This window comes from Lepisma saccharinum, chromosome 6 (assembly GCF_977018435.1).
Source record: "Lepisma saccharinum chromosome 6, izLepSacc3.1, whole genome shotgun sequence".
Taxonomy (NCBI): domain Eukaryota; kingdom Metazoa; phylum Arthropoda; class Insecta; order Zygentoma; family Lepismatidae; genus Lepisma; species Lepisma saccharinum.
In genome coordinates, this window is record NC_139234.1 from 86,020,476 (window position 1) to 86,043,223 (window position 22,748).

Below are 22,748 nucleotides of genomic sequence, written 5' to 3' on the forward strand. Positions count from 1 at the left end.
TAAATTTCTCTCTAACACTCTGACAACTGAAAAAATGAGCGATCTCCAAGCATTAAAACAAATGCTAAATTTGTCAGTCGAGTATGTAAAAATTCAGGAATTGGAAGTCGACAAACCTTACACGATAACTTCCGGTTCAATCGTTTCTACCCAGTATGGTCCCAAGGTACGCCTGTTGCTCAACGCACAATACAGTCTATTTTTACCAGATCGATACGCTAACATGTTATCCGACGAGAAGCTATCTATTTTAATCGAGAACAAAACTCGAATCGTATACAAGGGGACAAAGGAACTTCTTGGCAAGAAAACGAAGCACGTAATAGAATTTGTGTAACGACTGCGAGGCCTTGAAAATATATAAATAACATACCGTAAAAAAACTACACAAAAAAAATCTCAGAATATATATATAAATAACATACCGTGAAAATAACACATAGAGCATCAACATGAAGCCCAAGGGTGTCGTGTACCAGATACCATACTCCAATCTTAAAAATCTAGGTGCCCTCGATGGGTTACTCACCAAGAAACAACGTGAGAAGAAACGTTCTTGCTTGTCGAAAGGACATGGAATGAAATTGCTGCTCAGCACACCTCAATTGAAAAGATTGCAACGTTCGCGGAAACAACAAAAGGTCGGAGGTTTCATATTCAGCATCCCGGCCATCCTGGCAGCATTGGGGGCCGTTGGAAGTTTGGCCGGCGGAAGTGCCGCCATCGCGAAAACCGTCATCGACTCGAAGAAGAACAAGGCGGAATTGGAAGAACAGAAACGTCACAACCTGGCCATGGAGAAGAAGGGGAAGGGCGTGATGAAGAAGTTTAAAAAAAAGAAACAGAAGCACTCACCAACCGAGATATTGAATCTCTGATCGAACCGTTACAAATCAAACACTTCAGAGGAGTTTTCATGTCCGACTCGTTACCTTCAAGCGTCAAAAGAAGAGAATGCGGAGTAGTCAACTTGGACGGTCAAGAAAATCCAGGCACGCATTGGATATGTTACCACAAAAATGATGATAAAGCATTCGTTTTCGATTCTTTCGGAGGTGTTCCACCTACAAATTTAATTCATTATCTGAAAACGAACAAAACCTCCATATACTACAACGACGAACGCATTCAAGATTTCGGAGACGTGAACTGCGGTCATCTCTGCCTCTCCGTGCTCGCGTTTCTCTCTAAAATAAATAACCCTACGATCGAGGATTTCCAGAAAGCATTGTGGAACCTCAAACAGCATCACTAGAATGGGCGTGTTCCATCTCACGAGCGAATCTTCAATCTTGAAACTCACGCTGCACGACGACATCGTCTATCCTAAATCCGTGGCTCTGCGTGCATTCTACAGCATGTACCTCATACCTAACGTCACCCAGCACAACAACAAAATTAGCGTCGGAAGCGAACATATCGTCGTCACGCCAGGACAATACAATCTTTCCACTTTGCAAGCTCAGTTACCCAAAGGCACATACCTTTCTCAAAATTCGGTCACGCACAGAGTGGAAATCCTATCCGCGACGGAGACCGTGGACCTGGGCACCATAGGAGAACTTTTAGGTTTCGAGAACGACACCAAACTCGAAGCCGGCATCAAGCACGTAGCAACCAACATTCCTAAATTCTTGGCCATAGAGACTCTGAACGTTCACTGCAACGTAGCCGAAGGTATGATCACGAAATCCTCGGACGGATTACTGGGAAGTCACAAGCAGACGGGAATCATAGCCACTTTCAAACCAAGTTCTGAGTTCATGGAACCGATCATCTACACGCCCTCTTCGCCGATCTATTTTCCAGTATGTCGCAACCGCATAGACGACATAGAGTTGGTGGTGACGAACGAGAAAGGAGACGTGGTGGATTTCGCAGGTGCCACTACGACGGCCATCGTGGAGATCAACGTATAATAAATAACCATACATGTAAAATGGAGCAAATCGAAAGTTACGAATTGCAATCTTTCCCTCCCAACCGTCGCACGTTCGCTAATCTAAACGAAGCAAACAGGGAGATCGAATACGACGTGGACGTAGGCGATGGGTTTATTCATCCTCACAGAGCGGACCTCTACCTTCAATTCGACGTGGTGAAGAAAGAAAGCGGAGACGCGTTTCCCGCAGCAGCAAACTTGATACTCGTGGACAACTTCGTGCCCCACCTGTTCTCGCAGGTGGAGGTGAGGAAACACAACACTGTCATCGACAGAATAGATTATCCAGGCATCACGTCGACGGCAGTGGGAACGTTGAAATTATCCAAAACGGACGCAGCGTACTACCAGGCCGGGGGATTCGAAGCCGGAACCAAAATATCGACGAAAAGTCACACGGTGCTCTTTCCCATGCGTCTGCTGCCTGGTTTCTTCTCGGATTACAAGGAGATCATGTGGAAGGGAGGACTGAGGATTACGTTTCGAAGAGCAGCCAACGACAACGACGCACTGATGCGATACGCTACTTTGGGTCCGGACGGCACCACGCCGATAGCCAACACTTTACCCGAAGCAGCGAAATGCGTCATCCGAAGCATGGAATTGAGAATGCCGGTGGTGGAATACGAAACAAACTACGCCCTCAAGTACAAAGCGGAGATCTTGAAAAGTCCGCAGGTGTCAATTCACTTTCACGGTTACCAGTGCGTGCAGAAGATGGCGTCGGGAAGTCACATGGAATTCGACGTAACGACGCAGTTCAACAACATACAGTTCGACATGCCAGATTTCGTCGTGGTGCTTTTTCAGACCGGGAGGGACAAGAATCAGGAAAAAGATTCCAGCAAGTTCGACGACTGCAAGATCAAGAACGTTTATCTGAAGAACGGTAGGAACGAAGTGTTCCCGCGCGAGAATTACAACCTCGACGTGACCAAAAACGATTACCTCAAACTTTACGAAGCTTACACGGCTTACAAACGCGTGACCGAGGGAAGCGTGGACATGTATTACACGCCCAGCGAATTCAAAGCACGGAGACCCATGACCGTCATCAACACATCTAAGAGAAGGCAGGTGGTGATCAACGATCGCACCAACATCAAGATCGTCTGCGAGTTCCACGACGCGCTGCCTGCCGATACTCTATGCAGCGTCATCCTGATTGCAGAGAAGTCCTTCGTCCACGACGTGAAGAACGAGAGGGTGACGGAACAGTTTTAAAATTCATAAAAAATTGCCACATACTAAAAATCAACATCCAACACATTTTAGGTTATATAAAATTTGTGGAAACCTTATAATACTGAAATATTAAAACAAACGGAGTCCCCCTTGTAGGTTAGTTCGGTGCGTAAATAAAAAAAATGATAGGTTAAGTTATATCACTTAGGATCGTAAGAAAATTAAAAAAATCGTAAAAAAAAATAGGTTAAGTTATATCACGTAACATCGTGATATACCTACCAAGTACGAGTAGGGGAAAAATGAGTGCAGTGAAAATTTGTACTAAAACATCGCTAAACGCTATAACATCGACAAAAAATTGTCAAAGTATGTCAAAAACTTATATTCGATTGATAAAAAAAAAATACCTACAAAATATGATCCTCAAATAATAACGTTCAAACAGTGCATAAATAAAAAAAATGATAGGTTAAGTTATATCACTTAGGATCGTAAAAAAATTAAATAATCGTAAAAAAAGGATAGGTTAAGTTGTATCACGTAACATCATGATATACCTACCAAGTACGAGTGGGGGAAAAATGAGTATAGTGAAAATCTGTACTAAAACATCGCTAAACGCTAAAACATCGACAAAAAATTGTCAAAGTATGTCAAAAAGTGATATTCAATTGGTAAAAAAAGACCATACCTACTAAGTACTACTTTGAAACAACTAACTTACACTACTTCAACAGTATCATTTATAACATATTAGACATCAAACATAAATAATCACCATACAAATTATTATAATCTCCTTTTGCAAAACGACAATCACTGTTTACATAACCTTTGTTGAGAAAAGAATGATTTTTGTTTCTTTAAAAATACAGAAAGCACTGGCGTAGACACGGTAGAGTTGATTGGGCTACAACCTCTCCCGAAATTTTTGACAGACTCAAAATTATTAAATGAAAAGAGTAAAGAATTAGTGAAAATCCAAATAGGCAAATACAAAACCCTTTTAAAATAACCACTAATTACATTTCTGTGTTTGAACAATTTTTAAAACGAAGGATAATAAATATTTTTTAGTGCATCCCCTTCCCATTAGAACGCAACTACGTAATATCCACATTTTCAATTGCACCCCCTCCGAAAAGAAAATCCTACGTGGTTGACGGTGAGTTTGGGTAGCTATGAATCACATAAGTGCAGTGCGTCTACCAAGTTTTAGGACTGAATGAAAAACATACTTGCAGGAAAGCAATCAAGACATTCTTTGTTTATTCTACACTATACATCCCTCCTAAGTGGACACATGTTTGCACGGTCGTACAGTCTCTGGATGCCATGGTAGAAGTCACCTTCGGGAATAAAGTGTAAAACACGCTTCACTCCATTCTGAATGTCACAGAGTCGAGAACATGACCTTTCAATAGGGATTTTAATTTTGGAAACAGGAAATATTCCGCAGGTGTTAAGGAGAGTGGTCCAACACAGTCACATTTTCTTGACAAAAAACTGCCTGACAGTAATGGCGTTGTGCGCGGGAGCATTGTCGTGCAGCAGGAACCAGTCATTAGAGGCAGCCATGGCCGGTCGGACACGCCGAAGCCTTTCCATTACGCCTTTGTAGTACTGGTGATTCACACTTTGACCTTCCGCTATCATTCTGAGCGTCAGCTGGCGGTTCTCAAGGACTGCATCGATGTTCTGTTCATCGGCGGCCACTCCTGGGCAGAAGTGGTCACCCTCCGTAGGGCGACCCTCATGAGGGCAGAACTCACCCTCACCCTCCGAAAACTTGTGAGGGTGAGGGCGAGGTCTAACTGAGAGGGTGAACTGTGTGAGGGTGGGGGCGAAAGTTGAGTCGTGAGGGTGTGGGAACAGTCGAGTTGTTAGGGTGAGGGTGTGTGAGGGTTAAGGCGAAGTTGAGTCGTGAGAGTGAGGGTGTGTGAGAGTGAGGGCGAAAGTTGAGTAGTGAGGGTGAGTGCATGTGAGGATGAGGGAGAAGTCTATCCGTGAATGTGAGGGTGTGTGAGGGCGAAAGTCGAGTCGTGAGGATCAGGCGAAGTCCATCCCTGAGGGTGAAAGACGAGGCGTGAGGGCATGTGAGGGTGAGGGAAGTTGAAATAGAATGACCATCTCTGATATTCACAACTCGCCAAGTAGAAGTGTAAATGTCATGTTGTAATTGGATTAATGTCTTTGATCTTTGCAAAGCTGAACACTTACAAGTTGCGAATTCCTACCTGTTTGCTTTTTTTATTCCTTTGTAGTAAAACATAGGCTTTAATAGCCCCGTCTATTCCGTTGCACTTTTTGACTCTCTCTGCAGCACTGGCGCGTCTAATCGGTTACACGGTTACTGTTTCATTGTATTTCTAGCCGAAAACGTATTTTCATAGTGTCTATAAATGTCTATTTTGAAGGTTAGTGCTTATTTTGCTGAATCGTACCTAAAATGTACGTATACCTTACAAGTTTTCTTTACTTGAGGTGTTTTTACGTGCCTTTGGATCTTGAATTGACCGAAATCTGGTATTCCAGACGACGGTTGCAAGATACGTCAGATCTTTGGAAAATCCAAACTGATTGGTAACTCACACTAGGACATAACGACACCAACTCACCCTCTTTTTTTCCGCCTGAAAGCTTGTAGGAGTCAAGCAGTACTCATTTGCTTTGTTGTTCCTGTGAAAGGACTGTGGTTGTCTGTAGATGTATCATGTGTTTCAAATTGCCAAAGGATAAGACAGCCCGAAGTGTATAAATCAGTGGCGTGTCCGAGGTGGAGGGGGGAGGGGCATTGATGGAAGTTCGGTTATGGAAATAAAAATATCATCCTATTATTGTTTTATTGTATTGATGTTCGATAGGTACGAAACAGGGGCGTATGTGTCCGGATCCACAGAAAATCTTATTAGTGTAATTTTTACGGAGAGTCGAACTAACTAACTAACTCCCTAGCCTTCTTAAACCCGAAGGTTCATGGCTGCAGCAACACAGGCCTTCCATCTTTCCCTATCTTGAGCAAGTTCTATATACTCTTTTCCATCCCTACCGATTTCCCTTAGGTCCATCTCAACGTTGTCCCTCCATCTTCGTCTTGGCCTTCCTACAGGTATCTTACCATCAGGTTTCCCAACAAGAATCCTGTAAACTCCTGTTTCCTCTCCCATTCGTGCCACATGGCCTGCCCACCTAAGTCTTCTTGATTTAATTATTCTAATAATATCTGGACATGAATACAAATTATGTAGTTCTAAATTATGTAACCTTTTCCACTCACCTGTCTCCTCATCCCTCTTAGGTCCATAGATTTTCCTAAGGATCTTATTTTCAAATACTCTCAATTTATGTTCCTCTTTCAATGTAAGGGACCAAGTTTCACATCCATATAATACTACAGGCAAAATTAGTTTTGTATATTTTAACTTTTAGTTTCTTAGATATTAAACGAGAAGACAAAAGTTTATGAAGAGAGAAGTAACATGCATTTCCTGAATTAAGCCTACTTTTTATTTCCTCTTTAATATAATTTTCATTTGTTAATATTACTCCTAAGTATTTGAATTTGGAAACTGGTTCAAACGAGTTGTTATCAATAATTAGATTTTGATTATTACCTAACACTTGGTTTCGGCCTGTAAGCATATATTTAGTTTTCTCTTTGTTAACTTCCAAACCTATATCTTTAGCAGTTTTGAAAAATATTTTAGCATTATTCTTAATTGTATTCACATCATCCCCCAGTAAGTCTACATCATCTGCATATGCTAACAACTGAGTCACACCATTTAATTTTAGTCCTTCTTTAGTTTCTTTTACCTTCCTAACAGCATATTCTAAGGCAATGGAGATAATGCATCTCCTTGTTTTAACCCATCATGAATTGTAAATTTGTCAGACATATTAATACCCACACGAATTTTACTTTCTGTTTCACTGGTGTACATTTTAATCATACTAACAAGCTTCTTAGGTATTCCAAACTCTACTAATATATTATATAATTTCTCTCTTTTGACCGAATCATATGCTTTTTTGAAATCAATGAATAGCTGATGGACATTTTGATTATATTCCCACTTTTTTTCAAGTGTCTGTCTGATGTGAAAAATTTGATCTGTAGTTGATCTGTTACGTTTAAATCCACATTGATAATCACCTATACTTTCATTAGCATATGGGGTTAGTCTTGTTAAAAGAATGTTAGATAATATTTTATATGTTGTTGAGAGTAGAGAAATTCCACGGTAATTATTGCAGTTCATTTTATCACCTTTTTTAAACACAGGAACAATTATGGATTTTTTCCACTGTTGAGGGATTTCTTCTTTATTCCATATTAAACAAATTAATTTATGAATTTGACATATTAATGAATTTCCACCACATTTAATTAACTCAGCTGGTATTAAATCAATGCCAGGTGCTTTGTTATTCTTTAGCCTTTTAATAGCATCTTTAACTTCAGTCAAGTTAGGTTCTGGAACTAAAGGTTCTGCTGTGTGGACTTCATTTACTTCTGATTTATCTCCTACATGGACATTTAAAAGGTCATTAAAGTAGTTCTTCCATCTATTTAGAATATCGCTTGGGTCAGCTAGAAAATCACCGTCTTTATCTTCTATCAAGTTTACTTTAGGTTGCCACCCCTTTCGAAACTCATTTACACCTTTATATAAATATCTGATATTTTTATTTTTGCTGTTTGTTTCAATTTCCTTAATTTTGCTTTTCAAGTAATCTCTTCTTTTACTTCTAAACGTGCGGTTAACTTCTCGCTTTATTCTATTATAATTGTTTAGATTGTTATCATCAAAGTTATTTAACCACCTAAGTCTAGCCTGATTTCATATTTCTATTAGATTATGACATTCATTATCAAACCATGGCTTACTTTTTCTCGGTTTATGGTATCCTATACTTTCTTTAGCTGCTGATTCTATTGCATTACTTATGTTCTCCCAATTCTTATTTACGTCTGTTTCATTTATATTTTCATCATCATTTAAATCCTGAAAAACATCAAATCTATTTGACAGTTTAATTTGGTAATCTTTCTTAATTCTTTCATCAGTAAACTTTTCTGTATCAAATTTTAGAACTTTTAGATTTTGTTGCTTATGATTTATCACTGAGAGTCTTTCTCTTAATTTAGCAATTACTAAATAATGGTCACTGGCACAGTCAGCACCTCTATGTGTACGAACGTCAATTATACTAGTATGCCTTCTCTTATCAATGAGAATATGACCTATCTGATTATGAGTTTTACCATCTGGAGAATACCAGGTATATTTATGGATATCTTTATGTTTAAAAGTGGTACTTTTCACAATTAAATTCTTTGAGGTTGCAAAAGTAATCAATCTTATACCATTATCATTACTTAATTCATGAAGACTTTCTTTACCAATCGTGGGTTTAAATGTCTCTTCTTTGCCAATCTGTGCATTACAGTCACCTAACAGAATTTTCATATCATACTGAGAAAATTTATCAAAGACCTGTTCTAACTCTGTATAAAAATCATCTTTAGTATTATCATCTTTATCTTCCGTTGGTGCATGTATGTTTATTAAAATAATTTTACACCACCTACCCTGTAAATCTGCATATGATATCCTATCCTTAATAAATTCTACTGTTTTAAGAGCCGAGATAATTCTATTATTTATGAAAAAGCCTGTTCCAAAATTATGATTTTCAGTGCCACCATAGAAAAAAGTATAATTTTTAGTTTTACAATGCCCTTCTCCTGGCCATCTAACTTCCTGGACAGCTACTACATCTAATTTATACTTAACTATCTCATTAACTGTACACTGAAATGCCCCAGGCCGGTAAAGGCTCAGAACATTCCAGGTGCCTAATTTAATATCCTTATTCCTAATGTAGATCTTATCCTTAGTCCAGGGACCTCCCAAACTAGTCCCCATCCTGAGATCCGAACGAGGGACTATTTTACCTCCGGAATATTTTACCTTGGGAACATCCATGGCCTTATATTTCTGTTTCTTGAATTTTTTTTTTACTGTGCAGAGTTGTCAGCTCTACGCCTAACCCCCAATATGAATGGAGGAACTACTACACAAGACACACACAAACACATCACAACTATGACACAATATAAACACAAACACACCACACCTACTACACAATATAAACATAAACAAACTACACACCACAACTACTACACTAGACAAACACAAACAAATTAGACAGCACAACTACTACGCAAGACAAAACAAACATACTAGACAGCAGAACTACTACACAAACATACTAATATATCTAATATATACATACATACATACATACATACATATATATATATATATATATATATATATATATATATATATATATATATATATATATACACACATAGTGTACTGAAAATCATGGTAATTGTATTTTGTTATTCACTTTTACACAATCGTTCAAAGAAAGGCTTTAACAGTTAGTGGTAAATTTTAATCACAAAGTTTATATTCTGTGACCTCTCTCAAAGAAAACTATAATTTTTTGAGGCTGTGGATCCATTTATTCGTTGGATTAAATGGCAGAATATAAAAATATAACCTGGTTCTTCTATTATGCACTAAACGTTTTTCCTGTGGTTATAATTTTATATGGGTTATTAACAATAACAACATTTAAATCATATATTTGTAGAATTTCCGGGCGGGCTTGAGCCTCCTTAAACCTCTCCCTGGCTACGTGCCTGACTTATAGTATTAAACCGAAGGTTAATGGCTGCAGCAACACACGCCTTCCATCTGTCCATATCCTGGGCAAGATGAATCCAATCTTTTGCATCCTTACTTATTTCCTTTAGGTCAATCTCAACGTTATCTTCGTCTTGGCCTTCCTATAGGCCTCTTACCATCAGGTTTCCAACTGGATTCCTGTAAACTCTTCTTTCCTGTCCCATTCGTGCAACATGGCCTGCCCTCCTCAGTCTTAACTTCTAGTACTGTGGAGAACTGATTTTCCATGACCTTTTCATTATAACTGAATACATTATCGTCAGCACTACGAAAAACCCATGTCTGTCACTCCCAACCGAAAATCAGGGTGCTGTCGTACCACATCAAGCCGGCCCCCGTGGCGGAGTGGTTGGCACATCGCGCTACGACGCCAGGGGTCCCGGGTTCGAATCCCGGCCGATCAATCGTACCACATCAACAAACTTCCGTGATGTCTAAAGATATCAAGGGAAACACCTTCTCTAAGTGTTCGACGGAGAGTCGAATGTAAACAAAATTCACCACGCTTGGAAATTAAAGGTGCGTATATTTACACCTATATAGACAAATATTGGATAGCATATGAAACACTGTTGGTCCAACATTTGAATGAAGTACTGCAGTCTAACGAAAATATTCTACACTACAGAGTTGAATTATTTCAGTTGGTACAAAAGTTTTGAACACCTCCATACCAGCAATACAAAATTTTGCTCAACGTAAGGCATCATCAGATACGTAAACTGGTATCTCATATTATTGATCCAAATTTAGTTATTACATGAGTCTAAGAGAACATCTTGTCTCAGGAAAATCAGAAAACATTCAAGATTATCAAAGATTTGTACGCATAAGTCAGGGTTCCATGTAGGGTCATAATCACTCAATCACCCAAGATATTCTCTAGGAAGTCGATTTTCATTTGCAGATCTGTTTAGAAGATGTATAACTTGCACATGTAACTCAATATCGGACACACTGGATGGAGCAGAACTAAGCCTGAAATCTTCTTCATTAAGTTTTAGCCTAATGTACTTATTTCCGTTGATTGACTTTGTTTATTTTACTTAGCTTTTCTGCCACTCTTGGCTGATCGCGAAGATGAGGATGTGTGATGATACTTAAAAATTGAAATAGGGACAATCACAAACAACACCTATCCAGGCCGGGATACGAACCCGAGACTTGTGCCATCGTATCGCGCTGTGCTAACTTCTCCTCCACTGAGATGGGCCGGATCTCTTAGAAGAAGAAGACGACGAAAAATTGTTGTAGCAGCAATACCGTGGTGACATGATGACAGTGGAGCAGCTGCTGGGATGCTCTGTGAAAATGTTGCTAACTGGGGAAAATTATGTGATAGGTAGAATAACAAACCCTGTCCTGGATACGTTTTCGGAGTAGCCGAAAATTACGTCAGCAGCTGATAATTTTAAACAAGGCCATTACGTAAAATTATATATATTTTCCATGTTGAAAATAAATATTCATTTGTCTTTTGATTTTAGGGCGTCTTATGAAGTGCCTATTTTTGTTATTTTTGTGCCCATTTGTCTGCCTATTTAAGGGGTGTTTAGTGCTCTTAAATCTGCACACTAATAGTTAGATATTATACACAAAAATAATATTGTTTTGTGGGCTCGGTTTATAAACTGAAAAGTGGTCTTAGATCTTTCCAATTTACCAATTTCATGTATGGAATGATAACTACCCATTTTTTTGTATTTTCTTCACACATTCGTATTTCTCAACAATTATCCCTTAATAATCAAGTAATGTAATTTCATAATAAATTGATTGTGTCTTAAATACAAATATGAGAACTTAACAATATTCCAGTGGTTTAGAGGCCAAACATGTGACACATACACAATATGTAAAAACTTTCACCGTCAAACTCGAGTAAAGCAACGTGACAAGAGGTGAAAAATAACTGATCCTGGTGTGTCTTAGTACCAAGTTTAGTTTTAAAGAACCCATCTATCCACTATGTCGTAAATCAAGCGTACGAAAAATTCGATTTCGTAAGATGTCGTGGATAATATCTGGCAAGCGTAAAAAATATTAGAAGTTGTTGATTGATGTGATGTGATGGATAATCTAGTAGTAAGATAGAAATCTAAAAATAGTCTGCCAATGTTTTCGTCATTCTGAAACAAAACGTCGCAGCGTCTGCATGACAATCATAACATTATTTAATTTTTCTATTGGCCAAAATAGTTTGATTTGCACTTGATAAATGAATAGAAACTCTTTAATTAATGACATATTTCCTCAATTAGAGTATCAGTTACATTTCATATATATAAACTATATGTATGTATGTGGAGCGATTTCAAACAAACTTGATACACATTTCACTTGCAAACTGGAAAGAAATACTGTGGTGGTAAGACACGCCTGGCACCCTTAGGGGTGGGGGTGACATGTAAAAATAATCGAAAACGACCGATATTATTGTGGAATCCATAGTTTTCGGGGTCACTAAGATGAATAGTGACACTCCCAATGGTGTTCAACTCCAAGTTCATCACCTATCGGGATGGGGTTGAGAGGGGTTGAAAAATAAAATATAAAAAAAGACCTAGATTAGTGTCGAATCTATAGTTTTCGGAGTCGGTAAGCAAATTGGTGACATTCACGATGAATACAATCTGGAAAGGAATACTCTGAGAGTAAGACTAATATGTATAGTGACACTCCCAATGCCGTTCAACTCCAAGACACCCCTGGCAGCCCTAGCTGTGGGGTGGGGAAGGGGGTGACATGTAAAAATAATCGAAAACGACCGATATTAGTGTGGAATCCATAGTTATCGGAGTTGTTTAGATGAATAGTGACACTCCCAATGCCGTTCAACTCCAATACACCCCTGGCACCCCTAGGGTTGGGGGTGGGAAGATGGTGACATGTAAAAATAAAATTCGAAACGACCGATATTAGTGTGGATTCCATAGTTGTCAGGGTCGCTAAGATGAATAGTGACACTCCCAATGCCGTTCAACTCCAAGTTCATTTTACACTATAGTTAGAATTCATTATTTTGCTGTCTATTAGAAGATTGGTATAAATAAATAACCGGGCAATGGCGAGAAATCAGCTAATATATGTATTATTATTTGCATGTACCCCGCATCAGTCCTTTTTGTCTATGTTCCTCGTTTCTTAATGCTAGGCAGTTGATTTACTTGTTGTTGCTATCCTCTGATACTGCTCAGGTCTTGTACAATATTTGCCGTGAAATATTTTTCAGTGTTCACATAACGTATAGATGTTGAATATGCAGACAGGGGAAGGAATTGAGAATGGGATAGAAAGAAATTAATAATTCCCATTCACAACGAACACCTATCCATGCCGGGATTCGAACCCGAGACCTGTGCCTTCGTAGCGCGCTGTGCTAACTACTCCATATCGAAGCCTCATATGCAAGCGAGTACTCGACTGTTTCCCCTATTGACAATGACGTCACTGTAACCACATTCGTTAAAAGAAGAGCATTCATATCATGATAATCAGATCTCCATTTACCTGGTAGAGGTTAAATCAATAAATTTTCTTGACAGAAAATAAAATAAAATACATGTTTGATAATTGCAAAGTTGTGTTCTTAAAACCGAGACGACTTAGAACACGGGGATATAGGCAGGAGAAGTAAATGATGTTCGTAGTCTCTTTGTCATAGCCCATTCTGTTAAACGCAAGATGGAACCATGTCGTTGTAGGAATAGAAACACTGATCGCGTATTATGACGGATTCTTTCCGAAAAAGATAAAGTGAAACCGTTTTCTGGGGGGAGAAAATGAAATGAAAAGTTTCATGTTTCCTGACAGAACCTGAATTTTTGGCTCAAATTTCTGGGATGTCAAGAGTGTGATTCAAATCCTGAGAAAAGTAATGTGATAGAACAAATTTAAGTCCATATTTCGTAATGTCATGTAAATCTGAATGGATGTTACCTGTTTACATGTAGAGAGCAAAAATTATGTTGTACAATATTAACAATCGTTTCATTTATCTTATTCTCCCAACTAACTTTCATAAGGCCCACATTAGACGGAAGCATTTACTTTAACATTTTTGCTAGCATAAATTCTATGTAAATTCTTCCAAAAATCTTTTAGAAGATAGTACATTACACAAAGCATTTCATGTAAAATTCCGGTTAGCTCTCTCGATTACAATGTGTAATATCTACAGCTCGAAAGATACGTCGAGTTACACCATTTATGGTGGGTGCACGTTGTTTATAATTGAAAAAAACTAATATGTTCTTCCATACGTGAACTGTATACGTTATAAAGTATACAGCGCCATTGTTTTGTATCTAAAATATTTTTATAGGAAATGCTATTCCTCTCGGTTGAATAGTTATCGTGTTTTAAAAATGGGAAGTGATACATTGTTTACATGTCACGCGGCCGCCATTGCATCTGCACACGCGACCTAGTGGTCGCTTCTAATTGGTTATGTTATGAAAAATGCTTTGGAAATAAGACCGATTCTATCCTTGATTGATTTGGTGCCTTAAGCCCACTTTGTGCACAGTAAGGCTAATTAGGACTGGACCTACAGTTTAATGTGGAATCCGAACCACTATATGCCTCCACCGGGTATAGAACCTGGGACCTCTTGATTACAAGGCGACGACGCTACCACTGCGCCATCGGGAAGGCACGATTCTATCCTTGAAAAATTCCATGAAATATGCCATGTAATCTGAAATGCTATTAAAATTTTCACTAAAAATAAAAAAAAAATTGTCAGGAAAATGCTTTTGTCTTAAGAGCAATCCTAACACATGTACTAATTTCAGACTTATGAAATTACGAATACCTGCCGACGATGATGTTATAGCTCTTGGTTTTTATCACTATAAAAAAGTAGTTTTTTTCCGCAGTCGTGTGATTTGTAGTCTATTAAGAAAGAACTACAACTTGTAGGTATTGTGTGACACTTTCTTAGCCACACCACGCAGGAAAGGAAACTCTGTAGCATCATGAATCTTCTTCCTGTGACAAACTTAAATTTTCGTGAAGACAGGAGCCTGTCAAGGAAATTGCCTAGCCACTTTCTTTGTCAGAAGGAATGAACTTCCACTATTTACTTTCAGGACCAACTTGAGTTATGATGCTGTTTCCTCACCTCTGTGAGAATGCGCGTTTAGTCAATTCCGATAAAAAACCAGTAAAGTTTAATTACTTTTAATCATCACACACATCATGTTCCTTTTTGGTAATATAAGGGTCAAAAGAGATTATGAGTAGGAGTTAATGTGTAAACCATGGAAATTTCAACTCTCTCTCTCTCTCTCTCTCTCTCTCTCTCTCTCATTGTTTCGCAATTTAAACATATCGCCATCGCCTTACAGTTAGAAAACCAAATAAACACATAAAAAGTCGCCTCAAATTACACACTTTCGAATATCAGCTGTGCTCGGCATATGTGAAAATTACCGAAATGAATTTAGAGATTTACTCCATTACTTCTATATTAGGTAAAATTTATGACGGTCGTTGTTATATAACAATCTGAATTTATATATATTTCGTGAACGCCAACTTCAATACTCGATAAGACAAGTGATAACTGTCGACTCTCTATGCATTTGGCGTTACAAAGCACTGGTCACGATTTCGGAAAATTATGAAGTTACTTCCTTAAAGCAGTCACGCTAATCGTTACTAAATCGGTGATATAAGACAAGGGCAATGCTTACAACATAATTTAGAATATTTCCCCTGAAATTTGATGTCGAAGACAATTTGCTACAAAGAATCGTGAGAGCTTTAAAATCAAAGTATGACCTGTTACGTACAAACCGACAGTGTTTTGTTTCTTACCAGTTCGACCCTCCATCAACCGACACTGCTTCTACTGTCAAAAGTAAATGTAAGGATGAGTGTAATATTGGCCACAAAATTTGTAAAATTTTAAAAGAAAGTATCCATGAAAAATAACGAAACCAGAAAAAGTAAACAAAAAATGTAAAAAAAAAAAAAAGTGTTCCCCTGTGCATAGCACCACGCCATGGAGGCGTATAGGGGGTGTGGGGGTGATGTGATCAGCTCACTTTCTTGATCCGGTAGTGAGTGGGGGTGATGTGATCAGCATCACGCCCCCTGACCGCCTTTACCCCCCAGGGTTTCCCCCAGGTACCCATGTTAATCGACGCTGGGTAGGCGCCGGGGCCGCTTCCACCGTTAGAAAAGTTCCCGGATTTGAACCGGCCGGGGATCGAACCCGGGACCTTTAGCATGGTAGTCAGACGCGTTACCGACTGAGCCACCGCGGCCACAAATAATGTATGACAAGAAATGTGCAAATAGTTTCCACTAGACCTAAATCAAGTATGTTGCATATTTTGTGTTTATACCATTGGTGATGTTTGTTTGATTTATTTGGTAGTTGATTTCAAATGCCGGGATTGCTGTTGGATCATACATCCTATTTCATAATGTACATGTATATGTACGGAATATTTCATTGAGATAGCTTAAATATTACAAAAATTGCAACAAAATTTCAATGAGTTACTTCTCACCCACCCTGTATAATATGATAGAAATTGTTTAATATCATAAAAATGAATTACTATTATTAAATACTGTTGTGTTGCTTTTCATGTAGCTCTGGTGGTTCGATTCATCACCAGAAGATACATAGGGGAGTACGACCCTAACCTGGAGAAGGTCTATACTTTCCACACGGTGTTCGACAACGAAATGGTGTTCTTCGAAATTCTCGACACAGCCGGACAGCCTCATGTGAGTATACAGCTTATAGGTAATACCCGGCGAACGGATTTCTTACATGTACTAAAAGGTGTTAGAATATTATACGTATATATGGTTATGTTAATCAAAATATTGAAATTATTTGTTGAAAATCACAATTTTCATTAAGATACGGACTCCTCTAATTCATGAAATTAACCTAATTGGAATGCAAATTTCAAATGCGAATTACGCTTAGGCACTAATTTTCTGTTACAAAAACAACGGTTTTCCAAACTTTCTTTGAAGTGTTAAAATGTGAATGTCCTCTTGTTATTTTTAAAAATAAATTAACTTTCAACCTGCTTTTAATATAACATAAAGTAATGGCAGTATAATGAAAATATGCAAGGCCGTTTGGAGTCTAAGTCCAAAATTATCTTCACATTTGAATCTTCCCGCAAATCTACATTAACCTTCTGAATTTCTTCATACCAGGTTTTTGGAAAGCTGTCTTCATATTCATTTTAACATACTTGCCTTTCACCATGATCTAATCCTTCAACGGTTTATTCACAGTCTCAAAACCTTCAGAGAGAGAAAAATGTCTGTTCCGAAGAATTTTTGACTGGTTTTGTAATTCATGTAACACTGACAACTGACAACTAGTTCTGCATATTTATCTATTCCAAGTTTCAGATACAGCACTTGTAAGGCCTTTTTACAATCAAAACTCTAATAAATCAACAAGAACAAGTCAAGATGGTTTTAGGTAAAAACAAAAATGTAAATATAAACATGATAAGACATAAACAATGAAACAAACAAAAGATTTACATATTCATTCATTCTTAGAGAAGATCGGAAAATATTTGGAGAGACAAAAATGTCGATGTCTGTGGGTAGTTTGTTATAGAATTGGGGCAGCCTGTGGAACAGGGAGCGCTGTATAAGGGAAAGCCTAGCGGTAGAGTTGTGGAACAATTCAGTGTTTCGGGTCGATCGAGAGGGCACTCTGAAATTGAATTCTGTAAGTAGAAATTCAGATCTTAATTTTCCATTGATGATTTTATAGAAAAATTTCATATCGGCCATATCGCGTGGTGTCTGCAGTAACTGAATGTTCAAAGTAGTCAGGATGTCAGGTTTCTGAAGATGCCGCAGAGAAGGAATTCTATGACGAGCAATGGCGGTAAAGAAGCTGAGGACGGAATTCATGCTAGAAAGATTTGTATTGGAAGCCAAGGCCCAGACTGGAGAGCAGTATTTGAGAATCGGAGAAATGAATGATTTGAAAAACAGGCTAAGAGAAGTTGGAGTATCAATTTCAGCGAATCTGTAGAGGAGGCCTAAAGTCCCATTGCATTTTTAGTTGTAGCTGCGATGTGTTCCTTAAAGTTTAGTTTTTCATCTATGATAACACCTAGATTTTTTGGGTCGCAACTGTGGTAATATAATTGTTTTCAAGAACATAGTGAGAATGTATTTTTTTTTTTTTTAAAGAGACTGTGAGGGAGGAATATTTCTGCTGGTTAAGTTGTAGATTCCACTGCTTACACCATGTGACTAGTTTGGAAAGAGCATTCTGGAGATTTACAGCATCTTGTGTGGTTGAGATTTCATTGAAAAGTTTACAGTCGTCAGCAAACATTATTATATTGACAGGAAGTGAGGAAAGTCTTTGAGGGAGATCGTCCATGTATAGGATGAACAAGAGAGGGCCCAAAACGCTCCCTTGTGACACCCCAGACAAGACACGAAGATAATAAGAAGAGACGCATGAAAGGATGACACGCTGTGTCCGTTAGTATAGATAATTCTGAATTAAAAAGAGAAATTTGCCATGTAGCCTATGTTAAATCTAGTTCGTAATTTCTGAATAAGAAGAGCATAGTTTATTTTGTCAAAGGCTTTTGAAATATCCAAGTATATCACATCTAGCTGGGAATTTTTGGAAATAGCATAGTGGCATGTGAAAGGAGAACTGAAAGATTAATCAAGCAAGAGCTATCTGCAAGAAAACCGTGTTGTACTGCAGTACTGATATGCGGAGATGCAAATCTGAATAATCTATCCTTAATGATTTTTTCACAGATTATAGACAGAGGTTAAAGGAATGATATTGGTCTGTATGATATAGCACTATTTTTATCTCCAGATTTGTGAATGGGTACAACGTTGGCTTTCTTAAACATCTGAGGAAACACGATGCGAGATGAAGTTTTCGTGAAGAGAAATTGTTGAAAAACTTCACTCTTTTATATCCACAGGCTTTTTGAATTTGTCCTCGGAGTCTAGAGATGTAGAACATTATTAATAGAATATGTATTATCAGCTTAATATTCAACCACTTCCAGTTACATACTCCAGTTAGAATTGCCTTAACAACGATGAAATTACGGGATATACCCTAAATTATTCACCCCAAAACAGATTAAAATACTTTTACTGTATAAATTTTCTCGGAAACAACAGAAATGGAATTACATTCATTGACTCACAGAATCCTTAGCGAACATACTTCTCATTATTAATAAACCTGTACATGGCCACCTTAAGTGGCTTTCTCTATATCAAGTCTATTGATTAATTCACTTCACGTGTTGCGGATCATATCTACGGTGATTGATGCCACAGACTCCTGGATCCTGGGCTTCAGTTCCATCAAGTCCGTAGCTTTCTTGCTGTAGACGATGTGCTTCACGTAACCCCACATGAAGACATCTGGGTGTGTCAAGAGATGTTGTTTTCTACAAAAACAAAACACGATTTGCCTTTTTCTGCACCGTCGCTGATTACATTACTTTACTGTATTTCCGCAATGCATGATGGTACCGAGTGTTGCCAAGTACGTGAAAGAAGTATTTTTCAGGTGTTCTTCATGTTAATAATAACGACCTCCTCTCCACTTGCATAGAAAGTTTCTTATGGACAACATTTATGGGGTGAATAATTTCTAGACACAATGTAGTGAAGCATGAATATAGTATACGTTGGTTTGGTTGCTTGATTCGGTGTTTTAAGTCCACTTTATGCACAGTAAGGCTAATCGGGACTGGACCTACATTTTAAAGTGGAATCCGAACCACTTGTGCCTCCACCGGGTAATATGATATACGGGCCGGGAAGTATTTGAAAATATGAAGTTATGAAAAGTAATTAAAATATATACAATATTTGCTAAATGATAATATATGTAAATATATAGAAAATAAAAGTAAAATGTGTTTACACATAAATCCGTTCCCAGTACCCTTTATTTACTGAATTCGTATTGAACTTCTTTTCTAAAACGTGAAAATGTATTTTCTTACATAATTAAGTGACATCCCTGTACCGTTGGCAAAAAAAATAAAAAAAAATAGGCATTAATTACGCAATTCAGTTTTGAACACTTTCAAATGTGCCAGAATTTCATTTATTGATCTTCGCTTCCAATCGTAATTACTTCCTCGTAATCCCTTTAGTCGGGAGAAGTGGATTTCAACGAGGCGCAATGATTGGATGCCCATATGTTGGTCTCTCAGATTTTCCATCTTTCTCGTAAATTTAAACTGTTCCCATTGTCAGACTACAATGCATTTCATAATTCAATCGCCCAAGGTATTCTGAAAAAATGTTTTATCATTTGTTGGCAAATCCTTCCATTGATTTTCAACCCTTCAACGCTCTTCCCGTACAAATTTAAATCCTTTTGTGATAGAATTATGATCAGAAAAATAAATAAAAACAAACAAAAAACATATTTTTGGCATTGCTTTCTTCAGGAATGTTATTTATTCATGCAGGACAATTGCAATCTCGCATTGATTCAGATACGGCAATACCATTTGGATGAAAAAGCTATTAGTGCATATACATACATATATAAGTACATACATGTATGTGTCAACATTTAACTACCACATTATGCTCGGTGTAATCGGAACCGGACCTCGCTTTCAAAGTAGCATCCCAACTATTCGCAATAAGGTCTCCTCAGCGGATCGAACCCGGAATGCATTCATTACAATGATTCAGTTGCCAGCACTGCATCGGGAGACCAAATGTGTCTCTCTGTGTGCGTTAGTGATTATTAATGTTATCTGTGCTATTATATTATTTTATTATTGTATTTATAAATTTTAGTAGATATTTCTTTCTGACACATTCTCTCTTCGAATTTCATCACTCAACCTAGACGAATAGTTATCGTTCCGTTTCCTTGCTTTTATCCATTCTCCTATCATCCTGGGGGCCTCCCCGATGGCGCAGTGGTAGCGTCGTTGCGTTGTAATCAAGGGGTTCGTGTTCGATATCCGGTGGAGGCATATAGTTCTTCGGATTCCACTTTAAACTGTAGGTCGAGTCCCGATTACTGTGCACAAAGTGGACTTAAAACACGAAATCAATCAATCAATCAATCCTGTCGTCCTCTCCGCTCTGGTTCATGTAATCGTACAAACAAGCAACGGTAAATCAGAAGAAATCGTGAAGATAATAATTGCATTCTAAATTTATTGATTTTCCAAGAGTCAAATACTTTTAAACTACTTATATTTTTCAAGGGAATAGGATGGTTAGCCACCCTTAATTGCGAAGTGGTTAGCATAATGCACTATGAAGCTAAAGGCTGGAATACTTTGCTGAGACCGAAGTTCCGTCATCGTATCACCGCATCATTCAAAGGCATTATCAGAATAGAATTAGAAAATTATAAAGACTACATTAGAAATAGAAAAGAATTACAGAGAGTTCTCGAAAGCAAAGAGCCTTGAAAGTAATGCTTTTCATACTGCAAGTCATATTTCAATGTTTCGAGTAGCACGTCACATATAGTAAGCTTTAAACCTATCTCTCCATAAAGTAGACTGAAAGAATCTTTCGATAATAACAACCTTTCATTAGAGAAACAAACCATGGTCCAGTGGTCGCAAATTAACCAATTCATTTGATTAATTCCTGCTTTCAGGAATGTTATGTTAATGTTTGTTGAGTGACTGGTTTGCAGTTAGAGATTACGCAAAATCGATTTTCACGGAAGTGCATGTATTGATTATGTGCCATGGACAAATTAATTCCACCTTTGAAATAATGCGGGACATGTCGCGGGATCAAAGGTATCGAGCCAGAATATGTGGTAAAATATCCAAATTAAACAGTTTGGTTAACATTCCACAACAAATGAATTACAATTGGAAGGTAATTATCAGTTAAATATGAGATGGTCTGACAGTGTGAAGGTTTCTGTGTTCCACAGACTGTAAGGAGGTTACAAAAAATTAAATATCCCTTCTAAATAGAAATAGAAATTAAATTCTATAAACAGAAATTATCATCTGTGTTTCTAAAATTTCAACTAATTTTATAGCGATTTCATTTATCAAGAAATAAATTGAACCAGCGACGTTCGAAAATTTCTTCATGCGACGCACCTAATAATGCATAGGCAAAGTGATCATATAAAACCTGCTTCGAATGTCATAATTGGTTTTCTTTTGAAGTCCCTTGGCATGGTTATAAAAAGTTATTTGGTCGACGATCCTCATTCAAAAGCCTAGTTTTCAGGATAATAAAATAATATTTCGCCTATAGATAGCAACTTTCTACATCCGTTATGCCATCATTTATTAGGGCATGTTCTTTTTATATATTTTGTTTGATTCAGACCTTGTTTTCAGGAACAAATGGTAATTATTTTAATAAAAAAATAATTTATCCTTAAGCCTACATAGAGACCAAGAGACCTTTTGCGATAATTCAGTAACTTGCGAGGTTCTCAATTTTATAATAGTCCGTAATTCTTCGTTTCCCTGATTCACTTATTCAATAGACATTTCTTTAGATCCGAGAGCATCATAATACTTATAGTGTTCGTTTAGTGCAATTAATTTCAGAGTCCCATATGTATCTACATGTAAAAATACACATGATTTTGTTAAGAATTTTTTTATGCGTCTCTGCTCATAAAATGTTAGCAAAACGTATACGTTTCTGTTCATTCTTATTTTGTTTGTGATTTGTCAATAGGCGATGGACTATAATCTGAATCAACGAAACTTAGAATGGCATTGGTTTCTGTTCGATTAGATATTAAGCACAAGGGTCCCTGCAAAAGGGGTGGAGATATCTGGAAAGACTTCATAAAATTCAAATTTTATTCTAGTGGTAGGGAT

At 37.7% G+C, this 22,748-nt stretch overlaps 1 protein-coding gene across 1 annotated transcript in view; it reads left to right on the forward strand.

Moving 5' to 3' along the window:
- The window catches only part of LOC145989488 (ras-related and estrogen-regulated growth inhibitor-like), a 243,262-nt gene that overhangs the window by 30,860 nt on the left and 189,654 nt on the right, over window positions 1-22,748 (forward strand). Inside the window, exon 2 of the mRNA XM_083124837.1 lies at window positions 16,508-16,644. Coding sequence (XP_082980963.1) covers window positions 16,508-16,644 — 137 coding nt within the window. The remainder of the gene's footprint in view (window positions 1-16,507; window positions 16,645-22,748) is intronic.